The sequence below is a fragment of the Herpailurus yagouaroundi genome, unplaced genomic scaffold (genome assembly GCF_014898765.1).
Source record: "Herpailurus yagouaroundi ecotype Mexico unplaced genomic scaffold, PumYag 197, whole genome shotgun sequence".
Classification (NCBI taxonomy): domain Eukaryota; kingdom Metazoa; phylum Chordata; class Mammalia; order Carnivora; family Felidae; genus Herpailurus; species Herpailurus yagouaroundi.
In genome coordinates, this window is record NW_024412428.1 from 11,257,173 (window position 1) to 11,275,581 (window position 18,409).

Sequence of the window (18,409 nt, forward strand, 5' to 3'; positions counted from 1 at the left end):
CTTTTCCTTTTCCTTTTCCTTTTCCTTTTCCTTTTCCTTTTCCTTTTCCTTTTCCTTTTCCTTTTCCTTTTCCTTTTCCTTTTCCTTTTCCTTTTCCTTTTCCTTACCTTCTGTGTGTGTGTGTGTGTGTGTGTGTGTGTGTGTCTGTCTGTCTGTCTGTCTGTGTCTGTCTGTTTCTTCTTTCTCTTTTTCCCTGGACGTTTCTTTTGCTGTAGCATTTTGTTCTTCTGTTCTTATGTTACTGATGTAAGATTCTTTGAGAAAATTAATGATAATATTTTGGGGAATTTTTTTTCCTACAAAATGTTTGTTTCAGCTAATTTGTTTTTCCCACCTTTTATTTGCTTTTGTTTATACTATCCCGTGTTTAGAGGCTTTCCTCAAATGCTTGGCAATATGTGGCTCTCTGCTCATAATTAAGAGTGTGGGACTAAATAAAGAGCTATTTGGAAAGCCCTGAATGTATACATGGTATTGGTGACTCTGAACTTAACTTTAGGGTGATCGCAATGGGTTGTTTGTTGGAAAATCTTCAGTTTAAGTACTTGCTCTTCAACTAAACTGATCTCCCACTGAAGAGTATCCTGTCAGAAGTTTGAAAGTCTAGCTGTTAGTGTCTTCGGGACTCCTTTATTATTACTTTATTCTTTTTTATTATTGAGTGCTATTCTGTTGTATAAATACACAATAATTTATCTTTTTTTTTTTGTTTGATGGACTTTTTGATTTAGGGCTGTTAATACTGAAATTACTGTATTCTTACAAGTGTTTCTATGGGTTTATGTTTTTATTTCTCTTTACTTAAGAGTGAAATTGCTGGTCGTAGGGTAAATACGTGTTTAATTTTATAAGAAATGAGTAAGTTTTCCATATTAGCTCTACTGTTTTCCAGTTTCACTGATAAATGCTTGAGAGTTTTATTTCTTAAGCATTTTTGTCAACATTGTGTGTCATCATTTTGATTATAGTCCTCATCAGTCTTGCTGTTTGTTGCGGTTTGAACTTGCAGTCTCCTGATGACTGATGAGATCAAGCATCTTTTTTATGGGCATATTGATATTTTCTTTTATGAAGTGTCTAAGTTTTAAATCCATCTTTTTAAAATTGGCTTGTATTTCTAATTGATTTGTAGTAGTTCTGTATATATTCTAGACTTTAAAAAAAAAGTATTTTTCCTGTAGTCTGAATTTTTTTTTTTTTTCCTATTACCAGTGTATTATAAAAGGATACAGGAACAGTCAAATGAAAGAGATGCATAGGGCAAGGTGCGGTGAGGGTGGTTGGGTGCCTTCTCTGGTCTTATCACTCTCCTAGCACCTCCAAATGTTCACCAAACTGGAAGCTCTCTGAACCCCAATGTTTAGGCTTTTGTTTTGTTTTATTTTGTTTTTTATTCTCAAGGTAGCTAACATACAGTGTAGTCTTGGCTTCAGGATTAGATTCCTGTGATTTACCACTTAGATACAATATCCAGTACTTATCCCAGCGAGTGCCCTCCTCAACGCCCAGCACCCATTTTCTGCACCCCCATAACTCCCCATCCCCATCAACCCTCAGTTCTCTGTACTTAAGAGTTTGTCTCCCTCTTTGTTTTCATATTATTTTGCTTCCCTTCTCTTAGGTGCATCTGTTTTGTATCTTCCACATGAGTGAAATCATATGATATTTGTCTTTCTTTGACTGACTTATTTCGCTTAGCCTAACGCCCTACCCTTGTAGGGTAAGTCCTGTTTGTCCCTAGCTGTGTTCAGAATTCTCTCTTTATTTTGTATTTTGCCAGTTTCACTATCATATGTGAAGTGTTGACCTGTTTTTGTTGATTTTGAAGGGAGTTCTCTGTGCCTCTTGGACTTGGATGCCTGTTTCCTTCCCCAGATTAGGGAAGTTCTCAGCTATAATTTGTTCAAATAAACTGTCTGCCCCTTTCTGTTCTTCCTCTGGAACTCCTGTGACACAAATATTTCATTTCATCTTCTGGAACTCTTGTGACACAAATAATATTTCGTTTCACTGAATCACTTAGGTCTCTAATTCTCTCATGGTCTAGTAATTTCCTTTCCCTCTTTTTTTCAGCTTCATCATTTTCCATAATTTCATCTTCTGTTTCACCTATGCTCTCCTCTGCGTCTTCTGTCCTCACTGTCACTGTATCTAGTTTATTTTAACATTTCATTTATAGCATTTCTTAATTCATTGAGATTATTCCTTAGGTCTTTGATCTCTGCAGCAATAAATTCTCTGCTGTCTTTTATGCTTTTTTTTCTAAGCCCAGATATTAGTCTTATGACTCTAATTCTAAATTTTTGCTCAGCTATATTGTTTGTATCTGTTTTGAGCAATTCTCTCACTGGCTGTCATTTCTTCCTGGATTTTCTTTTGAGGAGAATTCGTCTGTTTCGTAATTTGGGCTAGGTTTCTGTCTTTTATGTATTTGAATAGCTTTTCATGTGTTCTGCACCTGTGAGTACTACTATGTTAAAAAGGGGTCGTACACTATCCAGGGCCTGGCACTTCAGGAAGTGTTTTTGCAGTGTGTTGCGTGCTCTGTTTTCGTGTATTTGGCTGCTTTCACTGGTCAGTTCTCTACAAAGCTTCTCCTTGCTCCTGGTGGTGGATTGTTTGGACCTTCCACCAGGTGTGCTTTGATCCTTGAAGTAACCCTGGAAAAAAGGAGGGGGTGGGGAACAAAACCACAGGACAATTGTTTGTTGGTGCCTGGGACCGGTGGCTGTGCTCTTGTGGTGGAGAGGCTTTGCTCTTGTGGTTCACTCAGTGTCAGTCCTGCTCCAGTAGATAAGCAGTGCCAGGCATGGAGGGGTGGGGTTTGTTATAAGGGGGTCCTGCCTCCACTGGGAACCACTGTCCTGAAGTCCCACCATGTTGGTGATGGGGAGAAAAATGGTAATACCCCAGTCTCTCTTCCCCGGACCGGGTGTCTCAAACCATACTGTTCAGGCAGAAATAGCGCTGCCAGTAGGCTTACCCTGCTCTACAGTCTCCCGTGCCTCCTAGGTGTTGGGCTGGGGTTCAAAACTTGATGTCTTAAGGTGCCCTGCACCTCGCAGATTCTGCCCTGGTGTAGTGCCACTGAGCCCTGCCAATAAAGGGCCCTGGGCTGGCACCTCCAGGGTCTTTTGTCCTTGGGGAGGAACTAAACCCTCTTCCCAAAGTTCTCCGGGAAGTGGACTGTTCTTTGCCAGTGCGGTGCTCAGATCTCTACTGCACCCCAAAGCTGGCTCCCTGCCTGCCAGCCACACTTACAAGGCTCACTCTGGTCTGGAGAAAGCCGTGCACTTTTGAAAACTCCAATCTTCAGCTCCTGAAGCTGTTTGCAAAGTAGAAATTGGCACTCTCCATATTTCTTGTTCCCCAGTCCATGGTCTAGAGATGTTTTTCTCTTGTACTAACACAATACTGCAATTCCACAGCCTCTCTGTCTCTCTCTTTCTTCTGTCCTTTCACTGAAGGGATTCACTCACCTCTGTGCCTGCACTGTTTTATCTCCCCCAATTTGTTTATTTTTTTAATTTTTTTTAATTTAAAAAAAAAAATTTTTTTTTTTTCAACATTTATTTATTTTTGGGACAGAGAGAGACAGAGCATGAAGGGGGGAGGGGCAGAGAGAGAGGGAGACACAGAATCGGAAACAGGCTCCAGGCTCTGAGCCATCAGCCCAGAGCCTGACGCGGGGCTCGAACTCACGGACCGCGAGATCGTGACCTGGCTGAAGTCGGACGCTTAACCAACTGCGCCACCCAGGCGCCCCTCCCCCAATTTGTATACATGCACCCCTGTCCCTCCAAGCTGTTTCCTGTCACCTGTGGAGAACTTTCTGTTACTCCACAGACTGATTTCTTGGGTGTTCCGAGTGATCTGACCTCAATAAGCTGTGTCTGAGGGAAGAGGGAAATCCTGGTCCCCCTACTTCTCTGCCATCTTCACTCTTCCTCAGAAGTTTTAAAAAATGTTTATTTCTTTAAGATTTTTGAAAGAACACATGTGTAGTTTTGGGGCTGAGAGGGAGGGAGACAGGATCTGAAGTGGGCTCTCAGCAGACAGCAGAGAGCTCGATGGGGTGCTTGAACTTAAGAACTTTGAGACGATGACCTGAGCCGAAGTCAGATGCTTTAACCAACTGGCCCACCCAGACGCCCCATCCCATAGTCAGAATTTCAATGCAAAATTTACTGTTAGCTAAATAATAGATGTTTTCAGTTTTTATAGCTATTTAAAATATATTTTATATGTGAAAAATTTCACCAGTAACCTTTTTAGTCTTCACCATTGTTTGAATGTTTGAAACTTTACCAAAAGATACTATGTAGTTTCATTTTTTTTTTTGTAGTTTCATTTTTTAATAAAACATTTATGTTACTGTGTTGTATGATTTCCTAGTTGTCAGACTCTGGGTGCATTTTAATTATTTTTTTAAATTCCCATCACCTGTTTCACCCATCCCCCCACCCACCTGTCTTCTGGTAACCATCAGTTCTCTATAGTTGAGTGTGTTTCTTGATTTGTCTCTTTTTTTTTTTTCCCCTTTGCTGATTTGTTTCTTAAATGCCACATGTAGGTGAGATCATACAATACTTGTCTTTCTCTGACTGATTTCACTTAGCATTATATTCTGTAGCTTTATCCATGTTGTTGCAAATTTCATTCTTCCTTATGGCTGAATAATATTCCAGTGTGTGTGTGTGTGTGTGTGTGTGTGTGTGTTTATGTATGTGTATCTGTGTACCACCTCTTATTTATCCATTCATTTATCACTGAACACTTGGGCTTTCTCCATAATTTGGCTATTGTAAATAACGTTGCAGTATACATAGGGCTGCATGTATCCCTTTGAATTAGTGCTTTTGTATTCTTTGGGTAAGTACCCAGTAGTGTAATTGCTGGGTCGTAGGGTAGTTCTATTTTTAATTTTTTGGGGAAACTCCATACTGTTTTCCATAGTGGCTACACCAGTTTGCATTCCCACCAACAGTGCCAGAGTGTTGACCTTTCTCCATATCCTTGCCAACATTTGTTGTTTCTTGTTCATTTTGGCCATTCTGACAGGTGTGATATGATCTCTCATTGTAGTTTTAATTGCATTTCCCTAATGATGAGTGATGAGGAGAATCTTTTCATGTGTCTGTTGGTCATTTGTTTGTCTTCTTTGGAGAAATGTCTGTTCATGTGTCCTGTCCATTATTTAATTGGATTGTTTGTTTTTTATAGTGTTGAGTTATATCAGTTCTTTCTGTATTTTGGATACTAACCCTTTATCACATATATCATTTGCCAATATCTTCTCCCATTCCATATGCTGTCTTTTAGTTTTGTTGGTGGTTTTCTTTGCTGCACCAGAAGCTTTTAATTTTGATGTAGTCCCAATAGTTTCCTTTTGTTTCCCTTGCCTCAGGAGACATATCTAGAAAACTGTTGTTACGGCCAATGTCAGAGAAATTACTACCTGTGCTCTCTCCAAGGATTTACATGGTTTCAGGTCTCACATTAAGATCTTTAATCCATTTTGAGTTTATTTTTGTGTATGGTGAAAGAAAGTAGTCCAGATACATTCTTTTGCATGTACTGTCCAGTTTTCCCAGCACCATTTGTTGAACAGACATTTTTCTATTGTATATTCATTCCTCCTTTGTTGAAGATTAATTGACCATATAATTGTGGGTTTATTTCTGGGTTTTCTGTTCTGTTCCATTGATCTGTATGTTTATTTTTATGCCAGTACCATACTGTTTTAATTACTACTGCTTTGTAATATAACTTGAAATCCTGAATTATGATACCTCCAGCTTTGTTTTTATTTTGCAAGATTGCTTTGGCTATTTGAGGTCTTTTGTGGCTTCATGCACATTTTAGGATTGTTTGTTCTAGTTCTATGAAAAATGCTGTTGATGTTTTGATAGGTATTGCATTAAATCTGTACATTTCTTTGGGTAGTATAGACATTTTAACAATATTAGTTCTTTTAACCATGAGCATGGAATGTCTTTCCATTTTTATGTGTTGTCCTGAATTTCTTTCATCAGTGTTTTATTTATTTATTTAATTTTTTAGAGAGAAAGAGAGAGAGCGCACACCCATGTGAGTGGGGGAGAGGAGTAGAGGGGGAGAGAGAGAATCCCAGGCAGGCCTCACACTCAGCACAGAGCCTGATAAGGGGCTTGATCCCACGACCCTGGGATCATGACCTGAGCTTAAATCAAGAAATGGATGCTCAGTTGACTGAGCCACCAAGGTGCCCCAGTGTTTATAGCTTTGAGAGTATGGGTCTTTGATCTCTTTGGTTAAGTTTATTCCTAGATAATTTATTGTTTTTGGTGGAATTGTAAATGCGATTGTTTTCTTATTTCATTTTATGCTGCTTCATTATTAGTGTACAGTAATGCAACTAGATTTCTGTACAATGATTTTGTATCCTGTGTCTTTACTGAATTCATTGATCAGTTCTGGTAGTTTTTTGGTAGAGTCTTCAGAGTTTTCTATGTATAGTATTGTATCTTCAGGTAGTAAATGTTTTACTTTTTTCTTATCCTTTTGGATGCCTTTTATTTCTTTATGTTGTCTAATTGCTTTGGCAAGGACTTTCAGTACTATATTGAATAAAAGTGAAAGTGGACATCTTAGTCTTGTTCCTGACTTTAGGGGTAAAACTCAGTTTTTACCATGGAGTATGATGTTGGCTGTGGGTTTTTCATATAAGGGCTTTACCATATTGTGGTATGTTCCTTCTAGACCTACTTTGTAGAGGATTTTTATCATAAATGCATGTTGTACTTTGTTGAGTGCTTTTTTTTTGTATCTGTTGAAATGATTATATGGTTTTTATCCTTTTTCCTATTGATGTGACATATCAGGTTGATTGTTTTGTGAATATTGACCCACCCTTGTATCCCAAGAATAAATCCCACATAATTGTGGGTATGATTTTTTTAATACATGGTTGGATTCAGTTTGCTAATATTTTGTTGAGGATTTTTGCATCTGTATTCATTAGAGACACTGGCCCGTAGTTCCTTTTTTTATGGTATCTTTATCTGGTTTTGATATCAGGGTGGTACTGGCCTTATAGGATGAATTTGGAAATTGTCCTTCCTCTTCTGTTTTTTGTTTTGTTTTGTTTTGTTTTGTTTTGTTTTGTTTTGTTTTTTTAAATAGTTTGAGAAGAAAAGGTATTAACTCTTCTTTAAATGTTTGGTAGAATTTGTAAAGCTGTTTGGTCCTGGACTTTTGTTTTTTGGGAATTTTTTTGATTACTGATTCAATTTCATTGCTGTTGATTGGTCTGTTCAAATTGTCTATTTCTTCCAGCTTCAGTTTTGGTAGGTTAGATTTTTGCAGGAATTTATCCATTTCTTCTAAGTTGTCTAGTTTGTTGGCATATGGATTTTCATAATATTCTGGTCCAATTGTTAAGAATTGTATTGTTATTGGTTGTTGGTTGTTATTTCTCCTCTTTCATTAATGATTTTATTTGGGTCCTCTCTTTTTTCTTTTCTTTTTTTTTTTTTGGTGTGTGTGTGGGGAGTCTGGCTTAGAGGTTTTTATCAATTTTGATCATCTCAAAGAACCAGATCTTGGTTTCATTGATCTGTCCTATTTTTGTTGTTCTTGTTTCTTTATTGTTTATTTCTGCTCTATATTATTTCCTTCTTTTTGCTGGGTTTGGGTTTTGTTGTTTTTCTAGCTCTTATGTAAGGTTAGCTTGTTTATTTTAGATTTTTCTTGCATCTTGAGATAGGCCAGTATCACTATAAACTGTACATTTTAATTTTTGTAGTTGACTAAAAGACAGCTCTGAAAAAATCTAGGAGTCTCAGTACTTTTTATGCACATTTTCAACCATTTCTCATTTCACACCATTCTTTATCTGTGCCTTTCTCATTCCTTGGTGCCTTGGATTTCTCAGTGTTTCCACGGTTCTTCTACCCTGGAAATAAGCTTATTTATTAATCTCTTTCCTTTTTGGATTTCAACTTTTTCTTTTGTTTAGAAGTCATACATCTGTCACAATTTTGTTGAAAAATCTCTTTTGCTGTGATCTTTTGTACTTGTCTCTTTTAAAAGATGTTTTCATAGGGTTTCAGGAGTGAGCTAAGATTAATGTATGTTAGACACTCACGTTTATCTTTATTTGCAGTGTGTTTGATATTCATCCTTGTGCCTTCAGCTACATTTTGAGGGACATGGCCATATTGTGAAGAAGAAATTCTCAGCTGCTTTGTCATGCTAACTGAGAATTTCTTCTTTCTCCTTTGTGTTCTCTTCCTCTGCACAGTTAAGATCTGTAATTTAATAGCTCTTGTATATACCCTGCTTAATATGAAAAATTTGTTTTAGGGAAATTGGGACACATCTTAAAATTGATGGTGTTGTCATTGGTTTTGTTTTAGTGACACCTAAAGTGGTATGTGTTGCCCTTGAAACAAGTACTGTGAAAGCTAAAACTCCTGTGTTTATCTTGGTGGGGAAGTGAACTTGATCTATTTTACATACTTCATTTGAAATCAATACTAAAAGCAGTTTTTTTATTGAGTTAGGTAAATAACATTTCTGTTTCTTCAGAAGTTTTTATTTTTGTTTTTAATGTTCACTTTTTTTATTTTTGAGAGAGAGTGTGAGCGGGGGAGGGGCAGAGAGAGGGGGGACAGATGATCTGAATTGGGCTCTGAGCTGACAGCAGCAGGCCCCATGTGGGGCTCCAGCTCATGAACCATAAGATCACAACCTGAGCCGAAGTTGGATACTTAATCACCTGGGCTCCCCTTTATTTATTTATTTATTTATTTATTTATTTATTTATTTACCTACCTAGCTACCTATTTATTTATTTATTTTTAAGCAACGTATTGTCTTTCTCATTTTTGGAAATAGTTCCTTTTAGGGACTGCTTAAGGTGAAATTGCTTAAGACCAGGGTAGTGGTTTTATAGGTGTTTGCAGTGTAATTATTTGCTAAACTATCAATTTATAGGGAAGTAAATCCATTTATAGTCATAAGCACTATTTGCTGTGTATAGCCATGGCTATGTGTATTACTCCAAATCCAAGCAATGAAATTTTAGCTTACTGGTCTTATAAGAAAAAACTGAATAATGTTTGGGTTTTTTTGCTCAGTTGTAATATCTCTTTCTTAAGCCTCATGTAGCATTACTGAAGAGTGTTAATTTTTTCTTTCAGCTTTCTCAGTGCCAGATCTGAACTGCAATGTTTTTGGCTTTAAGATCTTCCTCCAGCCACTCCTAATTGTTAAATGTTTAATTTCTTCTGTGTTCCTTTTGGCTTTTCTTAGTTCAGTCAGATGAACTTGCCTTGTGGTATTTCCTATAATCCTGTTTCTTGGTGGCTGGTATCTTAATTTTGTTCTTTTAGAAACCTTAGGTTTTCCATAGTTAAGGGATAGAAACGTGAATACTCTAGCCTTTTCCTAGTAGGTCCATTTGACTTAAATATTTTAAACATTGAAGCAAAAAACAAGTGAGATATTTAAAGTTATTATACTTCTTACTTCATTTATATGGTTTAATTAATGAGGTTAGGAATTCCTTAATACACTACCCTGTTCTCCTGCTGCTCAACCCTACTTGGTTGCATGTAAACTACTCTATTTTGTCTGAAGAACTGACCTTCATTTCTACTCCCCTCCCTCCACTAGTCTTAATTTTCTTGAAACATTGAACCCTCTACTTAGGTTTTGCTTTTGTTGTTTTATACAACTTTTAAAAATATTTTAATTGTTAAAGTTCCATTTTAATCAATAAAATTTTATCTTTCAGAGTATCTTAAAGTGAGGTCACATGACCCTGAGGAAGCTATTAGACATGATGTTATCGTGTCTATAGTTACAGCTGCTAAAAAGGATATTCTTCTGGTCAACGATCACTTACTTAACTTTGTGAGAGAAAGAACATTAGACAAACGGGTGAGTAGGAATAATAATTAGTAGTAGGCTTTCACTTTGAATACTTGAAGTTTAATAGTATTTCATTTGAAAATACAGAGATTTAAATGTAATTAACCCTTTTTGAGGGGGTCATTTTAATATTTGAGGTTTTATTTTTTGTTACATTAAATTTTGTTAGTTTTTTAATTTGAGATTATTTATTCTCATCCTAAAAGTGAGATGGCTCTAAATGGTAGTCAGGTGTTTAGCCTGGACACTAGTTTTAATCAGTGACTTGTAAAGGGCCTTAATAACTGACACAGCTTTCTTAAATTGTTGGCTCTCTTTTCTTTTTCCTTTCCTATCGGTATCAGTTAATAGTTCTTTAGCTGGTGGTATTATAATTTCTGTGGAATAGAAAATAACACGTTTTCAACTTGGTAAAGCTATACCTAGTAGAGCAGCATGCTTCTAGCTTATCTTCTGTGATCCTAAACCCTTTCTTCTTGAGTGAACACCTACTAGCTCCACTCAGCAATCATTGGCTTCTTTAGGTAAATATTTTACATCATTTTAATAGTCGCTGATACGGTTGATTTTGCCATCTTCACTTAATAATGCTCACTTTGATAATGCTGGTTGTGGGTGAAGTACAGATGGTCAGGAATTGCATGGTTTTCCCTCCAAATCTATAGATATTTGGAACAACTTATTTTAACTAATAAATTTAGACTTTTCTTTATTGAATATTTCATAGGGGTATTAATGAAAAGGCCAAAAGGTGTAAAGAAGGAAAAGGAGATTTGCATCATGGTAGGCTAACTGCCTTCTAAGTATTCAAGTAGTCTTTCTCTTAGTTAGACTTGGAATTTAAACTAAGTGTCTGTGTGTTGTTGGGATCACATATATGCACATAATTTTTGATAATCATGTTGTATTCATCGTAGGGCTACTTGGTTCAGTCATATAAATATTAATTGGATACCAAAAAGTAATTGAATATATTTATGTTCTTGGTAGTATTAGAATATACTCTGTCTTTTAAATTCTCCTTAAAGCAGCAGTTTGGGGCATTAGAGTTAAGATAGAGAATTAGGAAGTTTCTACAGATAAATTGAATTCCCACTTTATGAGTAAGTCTTTTGATGTATATTGGTGGATGGATGAGATAAACCAAGGGAAGAATATCACTATGAATGACAGGCTGCAAAGGAGAAAAAAATGGATGATCTGTGCAGTTTCATGAAGTTCTAGACATTACTGACATCCTGATTGTAGTGCTGTGTTTGTGTAAAATTAAAGGATAAACTCATTCCAACATAAGCAGTATTAGATAGACTATAGCAAATAAATACTTAAAAAAATAGTTGAATACATTCCTTTTACACCTGAACTTGATTCTCAAATACACAAAATGAACCAAGTGGCTTCATATTTAGCATTTGATAAAACCAGCATCATGTACCTTTAATTGAAGTATGATTAATATATACCATAAACTGGAAAAAGTGTATAAGGGATAGGTCACAATTAATTCAGTCTTTGCCTTTTAAAATTTGGTAACACGTTTTCTCTCACCAATTGTAAGTGACTTTATGTAGATTGTGATTAACTTTTATTTTTTAGGTGTAGGCAATGGGTTTAAGATATTAAAACATTAAAATTCTTTATACATGTTGATATCTCTGTACTTTTCATAGTAGATATATTAAAATGATAGTTGTGTTTTTTTCATAGTCATTATAAATCGATATCCAGTATCTGAGGATTGATGAAAATGTATTGTGTAAAGTAACTAACTTAAAAATAAGAAAACAGACTTTCCTGAAGTATAATGGGAGCATTTTTAAATTATAAGAAAACATTTTTGTTTTTACTTTAAGTGGAGGGTACGCAAAGAAGCCATGATGGGACTTGCCCAAATTTATAAGAAGTATGCTTTACAATCAGCAGCTGGAAAAGATGCTGCAAAACAGATTTCATGGATCAAAGACAAACTGCTACATATATATTATCAAAATAGTATTGATGATCGGTAAGTTAACGACACTGGGTAAAATATCTGGTGTTTGTGTTGTATTTGTTGAAACGCTGTTTTAGGCAAACTGTTTTCTTTATAACTTGAAACTCTCTTCTCAGTTTTTACTGCAAATTAAAGGTAGTGACTAGTTTTCCTCCCACCAAAGCCATAAATGAAGCAGTAAGGTACATATGACTTTAGGGATGGACACAGCTTTTATGTTCATTTTTGTATACTGTTTTTGAAGAGTAATACTTAAAAGTAGAAATGTGTGTAACTTAAATTTTATTTCATAAGTAATTTTTCAAATAACATTTTTTTCAAATAAATGAAAATAAACCCTTTGGATTATAGATAGTTTTAATAAAAAGTTTGTACTCAAGCCTAAAAAGACAGGTTATAATTTAATATGAAACACATTATCCTAATATAATCTTTGTATTTTTCTATTGCAGCATAAAGTTAGATCTTGTTTGGATCCTAAGCATTTAGTAGTTAATAGATCTGTGATTCCTGCTTGCAGTCTGAATTGATTTCACTTGATTGAATTTATTTTATTTTTAAAAAAAAATTTTTTTGGGGGGGGGCACCTGGGTGTCTCAGTCGGTTAAGCATCCGAATTCGGCTCAGGTCACGATCTCGCGGTCCGTGAGTTCGAGCCCCGCGTCGGGCTCTGGGCTGATGGCTCAGAGCCTGGAGCCTGCTTCCAATTCCAATTCAACAATTCCAATGTTGAAAAAAAAATTTTTTTATTTTTTTTAATGTTTTTTATTTATTTATGAGACAGAGAGAGACAGAGCATGAACGGGGGAGGGGCAGAGAGAGAGGGAGACACAGAATTGGAAGCAGGCTCCAGGCTCTGAGCCATCAGCCCAGAGCCCGACGCGGGGCTCGAACTCACGGAGCGCGAGATCGTGACCTGAGCCGAAGTCGGAGGCTTAACCGACTGCGCCACCCAGGCGCCCCAATTGAATTTATTTTAAATTGCTAGATCCAGATGGTAGTGCCTATAACAGATCAGAATGAGAAAAATAAGAACCAGTGGGCCATCTTACAATTTTATGAGTTATAGGAACTAGAAACTGGGTGTCTTATGTTAAGATTATCAAAGAAACTTCGTAGTTATTACTTTTATAAAGTTGAAGTTTTTAGACGTTTTGAGTGTGCAGCATCATTCTCTGGAGATTTGCATTATTATGAGTTGCTGGTTCTTTTTTTTTGTACTTTTAACCAGGTCTTTTTTTCATGATGATTACTACAAAAACTCAGAAGAATCTTAACAATTTCTCTATAATTTTAACTTAGAGGTGCTTAGAATTTGCCACTTGGAAGGACATGGTGTGGTTTTTTTTTTTAACGTTTTATTATTCAGATAAGGAAATTGAATCCCTGCTACACATTCACTGTCATGCAGAGGTAGTTACCTTAGCTGGGTATAGGGATGTTGCTAGCACATCCTGCTAAATCGTTTTTTGGCCCCTCTTCTTACAGAAGGAAATCTTTGATTTGGAAATCTCATCTTCATTTTGAAAGCAGAAACTTCTTTTACACATACTCTTTATATGTTTTGGAATTTTATATACAAATTCAATACATTAAGAAAAGTCATTACAGTACCTTCTCTTTGTTTTTGTAGATTGCTTGTTGAACGGATCTTTGCTCAATACATGGTTCCCCACAATTTGGAAACTACAGAACGGATGAAATGCTTATATTACTTATATGCCACACTGGATTTAAATGCTGTGAAGTATGTTTCAAATGTCAAATTTTGTTCTTATCCTCTTTTGCAATGTATTTTATGGGGGAGAAAAATCGCAACTGTATTTTTAAATGTTAACAATTTATGTAATAAAAATACTGTTTAATTAGTCAGACACAATAAAATATTTGGTTCTCTTTTCAGAAGGTACTGCTGTCAATATGAGATTAACAAGGATTTTTGTAAGCAATTTAAAAATAGAGCTGACTGGCATGGAATCTTTCAGGATTTGATTCCCACCACCCCCCTCACACCCCCCACCCCCTGCCTAGACATTTATATTGTTGTTTCAAGAAGGATGGATGTACCTTTTTTATTTTTTTCCTTAAGACATTAAGAAGGTCCATACTGAGAAAATCCTACCACCTTATTTTGACCTGATACTAATTTGAATTTTGCAGTGGGGCAGTAGGGAACATATTTTTGTGCTGCATAGCCTCAACATAGTGTTATAGTTTGGCATATGGGTAAGCACAAATACATTTTTATGACCTTTTTCATTCAGAAAATACTTTGGAGTGCCTTTGTAGGGAGTTGAAATTTTGGACATGGAAGAGACATTGCTAATTGAATCACACTGAGGGTTAGGAAATTGAGGCCTTGAGATTGATTTGCTTGAGGCTTTAGAAAATGTAGATCTTTTGCATTCCAGCAAATGTAGTTACAAGTATAGGGGATTAAATGTTTAGAAATTGGAAGTCTAAGGAGCTGTATGAATTTTCACTTTTACCTCTGCTTAATGGGGCTTTTGACTTCATTTCCTCCATGGAAATTATTATATGTGCTATTTATATCTTTCATAGAAATGTTGAGGAAAAGGTTGTAGACGAGGGAAATTTAATTTCTTACTACCTCCTGTATTTCAGGCAGAAGAGTATTATCAGTGGCTGTTTTTGTGCTATAACAGCAGAATTGAGTAGTTTCAACATAGATTGGCCCACAAAGCTTAAATATTAAATAAAATATTTATTATCTGGCCTTCTGTAGAAAAGCTTGCTAGCACCTCATGTAAATGATATTTTTCCTGTTTTTCACATGAGGAACTGAATCCCAGAGAGGTCAGTTAACTTGCACAAAATCACACAAGTGGTAAGAGACAAAGTCAGGATTTGAACTCTGTTCTGCCTGGTTCCAAAGTTCATTCTTTTTCCACTGCATACAGTCAAATATTTACTACCATATTTTGTTGATTTTGAAACCTAAAATTGTCATATGCTAACATTTTTAGACTCAGAGTTTATCCTTTTCTTCATGGTGCAATTGAAGGTTTTTTTGAATGAATGAATGACATAAGATATGTATCTTATATCCTATTTGAAACAACCTATGGAAATCACAGTCTGGACTTCTTGACTCAGCTCACCTGTCATTCATGAGTAAAAATGAAAACACTTTCAAACAAAAAATGAGAGTTCTCCACTCATAGATCCAACATGAAATTACTAAAGAATAATTTCTTTTGGTAAAAAGGACATTAAATCTAGAAGGAAGAATTAGGATGTAAGAAGTAACAAAATTTTCAAACACTTGTGCAGATCTAAATAATGCCTATAAATTAGTCATATAATAATAACAAAGTTTTCTTGACAAGGGAAGGAGGTGTAGATTAAAGAGTAAGTTGGCATCAGGTGTAGATTAAAGAGTAAGTTGGCATCAGGGTGTCTTTGTTGCTTAGTCGGTTAAGTGTCCAGCTTCAGCTCACATCGTGACCTCGTGGTTCCTGAGTTTGAGCCCCACGTTGGTCTCTCTGCTGTCAGCACAGAGCCTGCTTCAGATCCTCTGTCCCCCTCTGTCTCTGCCTCTCCCCTGCTTGCACTGTCTCTCAAAAAAAGGTAAACATTAAAAGAAAAAAACAAAAAAAAACTTTAAAAAGTAAGTTAGCATCTAGGCTGATATTTAGCCAGCACACACTTCTTGAACAGCATGTCAGCTCTCTCGAGAGTCCCTGGGATCCTCCCTCCGCCTGACTCTCCGCTGTGCCTGGGCACAGCAGAAGGACTGCCTGCTGTTCTGATTGGTTGGTCCTGTGCTTTTGTAAAAAATTTTGAATACTAGGTGGACAGTATCCGATAACAGCATGTAGGATGGTAGATAAAATGTTCTACAGTTCTTTTATCACAGAAGAAGGAGGACAGACATGTTGATTAATTAAGCTGTGAATTAAGTGTGCGAATTAAAAATTTGAGTTGCCCTAAAAGAATAGAATTAGAACGTATGGCTTCCAAACCCAGAAGGAGCGAGACGGAACTAGTGAAAACTTTAATATGAGAAATGTAAAAAATTAAGAAAAATAATTGTAAATAGAAAACACTAAATAGCAGTTATAAAGCTATATGTATCCAATATTATTTGTCACTTAAATAACGACAATGGTTGATTGAATTAAAAAGTAAAAATGCTGGAGCACCTGGGTGGATCTCAAGGTTTGTGATTTCAGGCCCAGCATCAGGTTCTGTGCTGTCAGTGGTCGATGGAGCCCACTTTGTATCCTCTGCCTCCCTTTCTCTGCCCCTCCCCCGGTTGCTGTCTTGCACACATTCTCACTCACTTTCTCTCAAAAATAAACATTTTTTTTTTAAAAAGTAAAACTGCCAATCATAAAAGATACATTGAAAAATAATGCCATGGCAAAGTCTAAAGTAAATTCCACTGTGTGGACCAATTGATTCTACAAAAATGGTGAGTGAATAGTTAAGTATTTTAACTTAAAACAGATATTTGTAATATTTTTATTTTTTAAAAAAAGTTTATTTTAAAGACAGCGAGCAGGGGAGGTGCAGACAGAGGGAGGAAGAGAGAGAGAATCCCAAGCAGGCTCCATACTGTTAGTGCAGAGCCCAACAGGGGGGCTTAAACCCATGACTCATGAGATCATGATCTGAGTTGAAACCAAGAGATGGACACTTAGCCGACTGAGCCATCCAGGTGCCTTTACAATACTTTTAACATAATTTTTGATTTTAACCAACATTTTGGAATTAACTAACTGTAAATCAAATACTTAATAACATTTTGTAACTTCTGCTTTACATTTGTGATTTCTCCAAAAGTCGTTACATTTATTGTTATGAAATATTTAATGCACACCAAGAAATTGCATATGAGTTTCAAAACATAGTAATAAATATATCTGTGAATCCACATCCATCTTGTGAACTCTTCTCTTTTTCGTCCTCCTGTCTTTCACCTAAGGATACTACTAGCCTTAATTATGTATTTTTCATTTCCTTTTAAAAAATAGTCTTATACATATATGTCTTACACACATATGTCTCTCTCTGTATGTCTATATATATGTCTCTGTCTCTGTATGTCTCTATACATATGTCTCCTTATGTCTCTATATATGTCTCTATATATGTATGTCTCTATGTCTCTATATGTCTATATATATGTATATATATCTATATGTGTCTATATATATGTATGTATGTCTATCCCTTAATATTACTTATTTTTGCTTGTTTTTGAACTTTACAAAAGTGGAACAATTGTGGATATAGTCTTCTCTAACTAACCCCCCCCCCCCCATTTTATTGTGTTCCTAAGATTCATCCAAAATATGTATAGCTTGTTGGTCATTCAATTTCACTGTGGTATTGAATTACATTATGTCATGATGTCATAATTTTATTCTGTTATCTTGTCATTGGAAATTTGAGTCCGTAGAAAGAATGGACATTTGTCTTTCCATTTTTTTTTTTTTTTTTTTTTTACTAATGCAGATAGTACCATTATGAACAGTTTTCAATTGAGAATACACATGCATAGGTTTCTCTAAGGTATGGTTATAAATGGTTCTCAGATTTGGCTACATGTTGGAATTACTTGAAGAAGGTTTAAACAATACGGATACCTAAATCTCACCTTCAGAGATGGTCATTTAATTTGAAGTGTAGTCCGGGCATTGGGGTTTTTAGAAAAGTGTTTCTGTAGATTTTAATGGGCAACCAAGGTTTGGAATCACTGATGTATAGCTAGGAGTAGAATTGATGAGTATACACATTTTCAGTATTGTAAACTGGTGTCAGATTATTTTCCAATATGATTATGCTAATTTGTATTCCCATCAGTGGCTTGTAATTTTTTGCATCTTCCTAAACATTATTAGCCATCTTATTTTTTGCAAATCTTTTGAGTCTCAAATTTTATCTTTTTTTTTTCATTTTCCTGAACAGTAATAATCATTTGCTGAAAGAGCCTATATTTTTTTCTATGATCATATTCTTCTGGGGAAGACAAAGTACTTAATATGTTTTAAATTTTTGATGTATATCAGTTTTGGGTAAGCCCCTAAGTTAACTAAGTATCTTCACTAATGAAAAAGAGAACAGAGGGAGGCTTGAGTGCTCTGTAATCCTGGTGTGTGTTGCCACCTCCCCCAAGTTTCCTAGAACAACTGTTAATAACAAAAGTTAGTGGTAGTTTCAGGTGTCCTGGTTGTGATCTCTTTGGTTAGGTTGGCTCTCCTCTTGACCCGTTTTTGTACGGCTTCATGTGGTGGGTAATTTGCCAACTGGGAGCAGAATGTTGGAAGGGAGGTTCTCTTCAATATTTGCACAGGTTTCTGACTGCAACCCAATGGTGGCTGTCTTTTTCTTCGAGTTAGTGCAAAACCCTAGTGAGGGGACTCGACAGATGACAACTGTAAGAGTATCTATGCTTTAAGCAAATTTTTCACATTTATGTAGTGACAGAGCTGGAATTCAGGCTCATATGAAATGATACGAGTCTTTATA

The 18,409-nt window shown here is 35.9% G+C and overlaps 1 protein-coding gene across 1 annotated transcript in view; it reads left to right on the plus strand.

Annotated features, from left to right (window-relative positions):
* Positions 1 to 18,409, plus strand: part of PDS5B (PDS5 cohesin associated factor B) — a 127,882-nt gene that overhangs the window by 28,485 nt on the left and 80,988 nt on the right. The window contains 3 exon segments of the mRNA XM_040448165.1: positions 9,782 to 9,927; positions 11,772 to 11,923; positions 13,545 to 13,658. Of these exon segments, the coding sequence (XP_040304099.1) occupies positions 9,782 to 9,927; positions 11,772 to 11,923; positions 13,545 to 13,658 (412 nt within the window).